Genomic DNA, 10,785 nt, shown 5'->3' with positions numbered 1-10,785 from the left:
AATCGTTCTTAGAGATCACACAGAAAAAAAAAAAAAAAAAAAAAAGCGAGAAAATAGCAAAACAATTATTTTACATTTCTCAAAAAATAATTTAAGACAAATACAATATGTTACCTACAACTGAGCGAGAGCAGGGTTTCTCAGTCGAGGGCTAAGACCATGTAGCATAATCCCAACCGCGGCGTTAGCCAGGTTAGGATGTTTCATGATCTTAGCTGGAGACTGAGATAGCCCGATCTCGCTGAGTTACAGTAAAAGATTTATTTCTCGCACGTACTGCTCTGAAAATTATTCGATATTTTATCAGAGTTTGGCATATCTTGTAGGAGCCTCAAACTACCCACACAGCCTCTTCACTTTTAAGTAACGTTTAGATACTGCCATGCAAACAATGTAGGCAGCACTTACAAAAAATACAACACATGTTACAGTGATGATTTTACCATTTACCATTAAATGAATACAATGAACGTGAACAATCTAAACAAAAGTTTTTACCCCACAGCCCGAATGGGCTTGAATTTGCATTCCGCACATTATCTCTAGAACGACATCACCGGCGATCACCATTTTCGCTGGGCATGTTGGGTCTATGGACCTTAACAACCCTATTGTTTTTCGTCGTCGCCCGATATCCAATATGGCGGTTACGGCCACCATCTTGAATTTGCATTGCGCTCATTATCTAAAGAACGACATCACCAGCGATCACCATTTTCGCTGGGCACGTTAGGCCTATGGACCTACACAGCCTATTGAGGTTCTTCTCAATCTCAGCCCTGCACCCAACTTTATCATAAGGCTGTGGGGTAATGCCCGCGTTTGCGGGGCTATATTTTATGTCTTCAACGCCTCAGGCTTACTCCATGACGGTACTTATTGCATATTAAAAACAACAAATGAATTAGTCAAAGAATATCGATATATTTTGAAGCAACATGGACAATATTAGAAATTTACTTTGTAATAGAACTGTCAAACATAACAGACTTGAAGCTATTCGCTTGAAAATGGACGAGAATTTATTTAATTAGCAACACGTGATGAGATCTAGGATGATATTGAAATATTTTATAAATCAAACTGGTTTACATAGTATGTATATTTCTTTGCATAAAGCATGCGTTTAATACATGACTGAAACATGGGCATATATACTTATTTTCTCCCATTATTGTAAACGGTTTTATACAGCAGAATAGAAATCGTAATATATCTCGTTTATACTTGTCATCAGTACTAGATTTTGCTTTTTAATTTGATAGATTTCCTCTTTACATAAAGTATGTATCAAGCTTAGAAATATGATTAATTCTGATGTGTAAAACAAGTGGTATTTCTATATGTAGTAAGTTCTTCGCTTCCATTAATCGTAGTGATGTAGCTCCTAGGTATAATTTTCCTGTAAACTAGTTGATGTGTCCTTAGATCAAAATTGAAATCCGTCTATATCATTAGTAAGTCTATGGGGAAAACAGGCGAGTTAAAACAAGGCAGACCTCGCGTGATATCACTGGTACTCATTATCATTCACATGGTATTTCAACAAATTCCCTGATATGTTTTCAATAAAGAACTTTTGAGTTTTTCTTTCACATTGTACACTGTCATACCTTTTTTCCAAACTGACAGAACACCTTTGTTGATTGGCTGTAAGAACTTTCTTTTCAATAGTAGCGAGAAAAAAGTATACCCATAATCCAAACTCAAATTCAATAACCTTAAGGCAAAATATGAACCAAGAAAAGATTGACACGGAGACTCCTGAAAACGAATAAGGAGAGGAAAAAAACCCAGATGTTCCGGAAGAGTAACCGTCTTAAATCTCGGTCAATCCAAGTAAGCAATGTCACGTTTTATAAGGTGAACAAGGTATATATATAACACAAGAGAACCAACATGCAAACTAACATCAAGCATGCCCATCTTCATATCGCACCAAGGAAAAATCTCAGTGAGATCACTATGACGACCGTTACACGTCCCCATAATTTTCGACAACCTGCTTATGGAACTATTATACTGTCATAGCGCCGTTAATTTTTCCTGATTACAGGTTAATAGCTGAACATTGTTTACATTGCATTCAAGATATTGCACTTTTTCACAAAAAAACCAATGCAACATATAACAAATCTAATTCATCTATGCAATGCTGATTGGTTTTATTACCTACAAAACTGATACAAGTCGGAAATACATAAGTGACATATAACTGTGATTGTTTTAATAATTTTATGAAGTATTATATAATTTTAATAACTGAATGATAGTTCAAATCATGTAACATTTAATAAGTATTCATTTGTTCATGTTCCTGGTTAAAACATAAGTAATACGCTGAAAACAAATATACTTGAGCTTGATCTCAGAGCATGCTCCTATATTTGGAGAGCTTTGTTTTAAACATGGATGTTTAAATCCTTTTCCTGCAATCGTATAGTTCGAATTTCACTCGTAAACCAAGTCGATGTTACCAGCCAGATCACTCATCTTATCCTTGTAGACCTTATCAAATCTTTCGTTCTGCGCTACTGTGAGCATGTTCTTCCATTCTCCAATGACCCCTGTATTAGAAGTAACAAAACAGAAATTATGTACATATAATTTTGTTATACTGGTATTGAATGACATTAACATATACCCATCTGTGATATCGTGTACCATTATATCACGCTACTTAACTGTGTTTCTACAGTCAGGGTATAATTACGAGGCCACTGACACTCGGTAATAGGATAATTAAATGAAGCCTATTCAGTAGACTAGAAGTATTAGATTTCCCACAGAGATTGCTGCTTCCATTATTCATTGCACACATAAAATAAGGATTTATGAAACAACTATAAGAAAGGCTGGACTCATTAAAAGGTAGTGTAACAAGTGACTTTATTTATGCATGAGTAAGCTTGTGCATGACTTAAAATGGGGGAAGGCTGTAGGCAGAAAGGGTTTTACACCAAGCATTGCAGTAGGAAAACAATTATCAGTTGCGTTGCTGCTAGTTTACGTCTCCTAATCTGTGTAGTGGTTATCATATTTTCAAATATTTGTGGCAAATTTTTTATTTGCTTTTCCATTTGAATATGGATAATAACATCATGTTGTTTTTATTAATGTTTTTCTTAATCATGAGTAAAGCATGATATGTTTGTGACGGCATGGAAAGGCACCATGCCATGATCATATTCATTCACACAATTCTGCAATTGTTGATTGGATAGTAAGTATGAAGCAGGGTGTTATCAAGGTTTACGTGCTATCAGCACTATTAAATTAATACAATGATAGAATATTCTGTTAAATTTCATTACAAACGTCATCAAGACATCCCACATGATACAAATGCCTTCGCGATTCAAATTTCTGCGACTAAGTAAGAGTATATGGAAACCTAGACGGGTTCACAAACATCACCTCTTGTAAGAGTTCGCATTTGTACCTTTTGCAGTACAGGTGTTGGTTACGGTTACTAGTACATCCACGAGGCCATCATTTGTTTACCATGGCAACCAAATGGGAACCATTTTCTTTTTATCGAAAACATTAAGACAACACGGAAAAGATATGTTTTAATCATGGGCATTATGTGGTTATTATAGCAACCAAATGATATCGGATGTTTTCAGCACAGTCGGAAAATATCAGAATCAGAAGCACATATCAAGTTTTCATAGAAACGGTGCTGGAAAAATACAGAAATTGTTTCAATGAAATTGATCAAATTATTGATGAGTTATGTCCATTAAATAAAAACTTGTTACCACATTACCATAGCAACTTACATTTCTGCTACAAAAATCCCGCATGCAAATCTGCACAATGAACCCAAAAGTTGTTGTATAGTTTCATTGAAATCGGTTCACAGGTATAAGAGGAGTTGTATGGACATGTTTTCCCCTACTGACAGACAAGCTGAACCCAGTATACCCCTCCTCCCTACAATTTCGTCGCGTAAGGGAGGGAGTATAAAATTATTATCGAAGGTTAAAACTTTGTGAACACGTGTGAAGTTTGGCTCGAATCGGAGAAGCAATAGAGCCTTTAGGGTAATGACGTGAACATTTTTGTTAACATTGACTTAGTATTTGACAATAAACAGTTTGAGGTCAAACTGGTATAGGACGCGATGTTCGTGACCATGCGAGAATTTTTGTACCAATCGGTTCAGTAATGAATCCTGTAGAGAGGTGACATGAACATGTCTCTTGATTTCCATTCATAGTAACAATGACTGTGCGTTTGACAACACAAGGTTAGAAGTTGAACTGATAGAAGAAATGATACGTATGTACGAGCGTGAGGGGGTATTACTGTATACTCTCGACAGATGTTCGCGAGAGTATAAGTACAAATCTTAAGTGTCACAGGAAACAGCTTTGGAAACGGTCGAGCGGCTGTTTTTACAGTATTTTCAGTGTTTTCACCATTGGACCTAATAGCTGTCGAGTAGTCATCAACCATTACTTTTGTTAAGGATGTTGACAAATAACAAATTAATTTGCCACAATTAGACTTAAAACGATGACACATTAAGGGTCGTCTCCATTTTCATTGGGAATATTCAATTCCCCTATGCGATATGAAGTAAGGTGATGTTGATGACAGTTGCCAAGCATGTGGAATCTTATTCTCTTTTGTAACCGCGGCATTATTTAATTGGATTCGAAATTACAAATATTTTTTTTCAAATAAGGTTCAAACGTTGATTTAATTACTTATTTTGTCATGAAACCATTGTTCAACGTTTTGTTTTTTTGCTTCCATGTTTTTGATAAAAAGGGAGATCGCCTTAAAAGTTAAATATCTTCTATACTACCTTTCTTATATATAGGCATTCGTCCGTTGTCTCCAAGATGTCTCCATAACTCACTTTCACCAGCAGTCGTTGTATGTTCTTTCTTCAGATTGTCAAATCCAACAGCTTGTTCTACCTTTTTCAAGAAGCTTTCCTCATGATCAACTTCCAAAAATGTAGCAATCCGAAGGATATTCTGGTAGAGATTCTATAAAAGCATGTGTGTCTTATAGTTTTAAGGTCCTAAGACTATAAACAAACAGGCATTAATATACAGAACGATTTCAGTTTAAGGCATCATGTGTGTAGTCTGCATTCCCATTTAGACATGATATTTAACCTTTGAAACAGACATATCAACATCAAATTTCAAACATTTTTACACCCATGATGATTTGATTTCATTGCTGACATCTCAAGATACGATTCAAGACAAGTCGGATTTATTGGTATGAAGTTACTTTTACCTTTACTTTATATATGAATCATTATTTGTTTGTTTAAAAAAAACTAATATATATATATATATATATATATATACTTTTATATTTTCTTTACCTTCTTGAGATCTTCATATTTAAGAAACAGTATCTTTAAATGTTGACTTGTTGTCATTGCATTATTCCATTCCTTAGTGTGAGTAAACCATGATCCGCCCGATCCTATAACTTTAGAAAAAAATGGTCATTTGCTAAAGCGGAAAGAAGAATGATGAAATAAATGCATTGTAAAGATTATCATTCATTGTTAGCTTAAAAACTATTCATTGAAATGTAATAGTGAATTATCGCAAAAGATAATGTGTATTTGCGTTTTATTAATTACATTCTTCAGATAAAAAGGCATTCAGATATCCATCCATGTTGCCACTGTAACTGGTATTTTCTACTTTAGACAGAAATGTATAGTATGAACACGCAGCGTCTTTTGGGTTCCGAAGTACGTAGATTATTTTCAGTTGTCCTTTCTTTGCCTCCTCTGGGATGAATGGGTAACTCAGATGTGTATGGAACATTCTTGGGGATTTCATTTCGTCAATTATCTTCATATCCTGGAATTCCATCATCTCTGGTGTTCCTGAGTACTGGAGATTTTTTGTTTGTATCATCCTGGCCATATTGTATACCCAGTGAGTACCTTTGAAATACGTTCAAATATAGTAAGTCAGTACCCAATGTGATAAAGCAGTCTTGTATTGGATACAAATATTGTGATTAAATGGTATCAATACGTTCAAACAAATGAAATGAACAATAATTATGTTTTGCAAGAACAGCATTGATAAAAAATAGAAATTGCTTTCTTAAAGCAGCACATTACTTGAGATGCCGTATACCAGGCACCCCACTCGGCACTCCAGCGGATGTGAAAATGTGTACTAGCAAGACTGAATAAGGAAGGGTTCGGTGGTATTTCGAGAAAGGTCGAATGAAATATTACCTTCAAAATCATCTACTAAAACTAATACGCCTATGTTCGCTATTACCTCATGGGTAAAACATGGGTATGGCCAAGTGACCTGGACTTTCAAAGTTATTCTAACAAATATATTCTATATTCTTAATAGTGTTATCTGGAGACCTGTAAATGATAAGGGTATAATCAGTGACCTTGACTTATACCATGGGCCTTGTTTCATAACTCACAATTTTCAATCCGTTAATATAAGTCAGTTGTGCGCTAAACACTGTAAAGTGCGTACAGGCGGACGATGTATGCACGATGTGCGCACGGAAGTTTTAGCGGACTGTATTACTTAATATGGTAGATGGTATAGCGATAAGCTTGCCTGTCGATAGGGGTCGTAAATTAGTGTAAATTAAATGTGTCACCACTGTGCTATCCTTTGATGACTCAGTACAAATTCTAGAAATTGTACATGTATAATATGAAAGGTAAAATATAAACTAAAAGAAGACTATGGAATACAATGATAAAATATGCAATATCAATCATAACACATTTAATATGAATAACATATATATTGAATAGTGCTACACTTGACATGCCATAAACTCACTAACAACTTATGTACAAGAAATCATGCAGAATTTCATTTTTCCCTCAGTCACTTGTCTAGGTTGACTAGATTATACAGCGATGTAAACAAAAGTATTACCTGATCTTGGAAATGTGCAAAGAAGCACATCATCTGGTCGACACCTAAATGATTCTATCATTTTTAGTTGATCCCCAACATTTCCACGGGTGTCTCTATCGAAGGTTCGTCCTCGCCACCGCTTAAAGACGATGCTATTTCCCAGGTCGTCGACTTTCTCAACACGTTCCATTTTGAAATAGATAATCAAGCAAAACGTTGTTCACATATGGTGTTTCTGAAAAAATATGCCCGTCTAAAAGGTTATATAATACCGGCTTCCTGATACTTCAAAAAATGACAAAAAAGTTTCATTGCGGGACTGTACCTGTGTAACATAAGAACACCTGGGTGCAAAGAACGCACTATGCGTCGCGTAATATGAAGAGGTTTATCTGATTGAACAACAATAAAACAGTATTGTTTGTTGATGGGTTAGTTGACTTGACTGGTAGACGAAAGAATTTACATCTAAATCAATCAATACACGGTTTCCATAATAGCTTTACTTAAGAGATAATATAGTTTTATTTTAGTTTACACAATTTTTGTATTATTTATTAAAAGCAATAATATTGGATAATCTCCAATCTCCTTATAGAAGGCAAAACAATGGCAGGTGGGAGGAGGTATACTTTATTGGGCAGTCAGTCGTTTGAGTAAGTTGTAGTATGATGACAATGCCTAAATACCGGTGTTTCAGATAGATTGCATTACTGTATTATTAATGTGAAGGAATGCCTCACAAGTAATTGTGTAATCGGTAAAGTTCACACAAGTGTCCCATTTCCAACATCCAGTAAAACAGATGGGTATCTCGGAAAAAACATTATTATGGCAAGCGGCATTATTACCGTCACTCGTCTCCAAGGTTTTATAACATTAACGTTAGCCCATTTAACTGCAGAAAAATGGAACACAAAAAAGCATTCCTTTGTCAAGTTCGTCCTTTTTAACCTACATGATTTTTTCAAAAGTCACTGCTCGATGACATTTCTGCTGACATGGGTCATAAAAAACACGAATTGAATTACAGTGCAATGTATTTTGTAGATGAGGCCACACGATTAAATCTTATTCCTTCATAATGTATTTCTACCTGGAAATATATATATTGTTAAAGGCAACATTCGTGCATAGTTGGCCTATGGCGTTTACACGCAACATTTGATTCAATACCATAAGGGCTTTCCCCTGTAACGATTTTTGTGTAAGATATTTTGGTCTTTCTCGGCAAACAGACGACCGCGAAATTGCTTCCGTCTCAATTTAACATAGTCTGCTGAATATGCGTATTTTTACTGCTGAAAGAGATCGGTTATTTTACATTTGTTCAAAATTATTTTAAAGTGAAATATGTATACAATGTTATTCGCATGTAGTGTACTATTGATATAATGATGTATGACAGCGAAGAATGATATTATTTTTCTCTATCCCTTTGTTTGGAAATGTAAGATTCACCAGTACTTGACTATATGTAGGTATGTGATTGACCTTCTCTAAGATGAGACACAACCTATATACTTAGAATAGCTATACAAACAAAATAACTACAGTTAAGTATTACTTTTAGTTCAAGAATTGCATGGAATTTGAAGAGCGTAAATAGCATAAATGCCAACATCGATTATTGTATAACGTTCATGTATTTTTGTAGTGTATATTACTGTATCATGGCATTCCATGCGCATTTATACACTTATCAACACCTCAAAATCAGAAGCATTCAGTTATATTTGTCATGTTTTAATATATGTTCTCAGTAACGATTAAAGCAGTAAATTTAAAGACAAAATCAAACTGAAATTTTCATAATAATTGAAGCGATGGAAACCAAATGAACCCCTACAGACAGCCGATAACGAAACTGAATGAAAATAATGACTTGCGGTAGGCCTACTGTTGATCCTTTATGCGTTAAATGTTGTTTGTATCTTTCGAGAACCTGTTATAATCAATAAATAAACAGAACGAAGGCCCTCTATATCTACATTGTATATAACTTAGGGGTTTACTGTTTTGGCATGTACAATAATTATTTCTTTGTACTCTGAAAACGTTATGTACAGATAAATATCAAACTCCTGACTATTGAAAAAGTTTCGCACCACCAGTCAAAGCACGTGAAAGACATTCGTATTAGAAAATTACAGGAAATTTATCACTCATAATCATTCACGTCATTAAGTTTATGTGCAACTACATGTGTATACAATTGAACTGTGTAAACGTGTCATCGTTTGTAAAACCCGCGGTTACAAAACAATATTATACATGTACCTCTCAAACGGACGAGCCGATATCGTTAAAACAATCGTCAAAGTGACCCTTAACGAAATTATAAATGAATAAATATACAAAGAGTTGAATCGAAACCAAACAGACGACTCAAGTGTTGAAAAGCCTGTCAACATCAAATACAACTCTAGGCACTGATGAGAATGTCAAATAAAAAAGCGTTTGGGGGATAATTCAACAGAATACCTCTCAATGTTGTTGATCAAAGAGGCTTGTTTCTTAATTTTTACATGGGAAGTCAGTTTGCAATCATTCTGTTTACTATTCTGTCCTAATTATTATTCCAGATCGTGTCGTTGGATATCGATATTTCGGTCCAGATGTTCAATATTCCAGGGTTGTTTATCATTGTACATAGAAACCTGTCGTGAAAAATATCTACAAAATATATTCAACGGTCGTGTCTGCTGTTATCCTTGAGATACGATGTATGATGTATTTTACATGTATTCAGGGAGGTACATAACCACTCTCTGACACAAAATATACCTAACAAGTCGTTTTCGTTGCGTGCACACCTTCGCTGGAAGGTCAATATTAAGTTCCGCGGAAGATAATCTATAAAATAAAACATTAATCTATTTTTCCCAAACAAATTGCCTTTGTTATAGATTCTGGACCAGTAATATATATCTATATAGATACTGTATACACTAAATTTTAAACATTCAGATAGATTTTCTGTGAAATAATACCATTGGATTATTGTACAAAAGATACACGAGGGAAAAGCGCCTGTTACTACTTTTTTTCAAAAGGAAATTGCCCAAACCTCCAGTGTTGTTTAGAGAGAAGAAGATTACTACTTTTCCTCCGGTTACCTATAAATTAATGTCAATTTATACATGCTGTGTGATATCAGTAAAACTATTTACTATTCGAATCATTGGAAAACTTTGCCAATATTGTGCTTTAAAACTTCTTTTATACGATATAACTTTGATGTTGATATATTGAACAGTAGAATTCAAAATTTTGTGAGGACTCCGGCACAGAAGCCGATACATACGGCTGATGATGACGAATCGTGAATTCACTGATTTCATTTTCTCTCTTGTATACCAAATAGAAATCTACAGATTTTTTATATGACGTTATCTGAACCTGAGAGGCAGTGTATGTATTACCTAATCAATGCTTATGACAATGGTTATCAAAAAGGGGCATGCACTGATTAAAGCCCCTTTCCAAGAAAGGTGAACGCTGGTACAAATACATGGTTGTGAAATATGCTGACGCGTATTTCGTGAAAAATACGTCCAAATCAAAGAAGAAATTATCGAGTTTCTGGTTTATAGTATAGTTGTCGACGTTGGTGGTAAGTTCTTCCAACATTCTTCAGCATTGTCATAATGATCAATGGCTTGACATTGTTTCCATGACATATAAAATATTGTACTTTTTCTTCGGTATCTACTCAACATAATTGCACAAAAAACATTCAAACAGCGGTGAATCATTTTATTAATTACAAACTTGATACAAGTTTGAAACAAATATATAACATTTATATCGGTTATCATAAAGTATTAATAACCAAACTCCCTTGGATGGCCAACTCCTTTCGTTCAAGCGTATAGTTCGAAGT

At 34.7% G+C, this 10,785-nt stretch overlaps 1 protein-coding gene across 1 annotated transcript; it reads right to left on the bottom strand.

Annotated features, from left to right (window-relative positions):
- Positions 1-2,451: 2,451 nt before the first annotated feature.
- Positions 2,452-7,095, bottom strand: LOC132549702 (sulfotransferase 1C3-like). Its single transcript, XM_060213659.1, has 5 exons — positions 6,918-7,095; positions 5,624-5,935; positions 5,357-5,466; positions 4,820-5,006; positions 2,452-2,567 (listed from the first exon to the last, which is right to left on the bottom strand). Exons 1-5 carry the CDS (start codon positions 7,087-7,089, stop codon positions 2,452-2,454), a joined length of 897 nt encoding a protein of 298 aa, XP_060069642.1. The 5' UTR covers positions 7,090-7,095.
- Positions 7,096-10,785: the final 3,690 nt, after the last annotated feature.

Source organism: Ylistrum balloti, unplaced genomic scaffold, assembly GCF_031769215.1.
Source record: "Ylistrum balloti isolate Yb309-2 unplaced genomic scaffold, AGI_CSIRO_Ybal_v1 Utg369620, whole genome shotgun sequence".
Lineage (NCBI taxonomy): Eukaryota > Metazoa > Mollusca > Bivalvia > Pectinida > Pectinidae > Ylistrum > Ylistrum balloti.
This window is presented reverse-complemented; position numbering and strand designations above follow the sequence as displayed.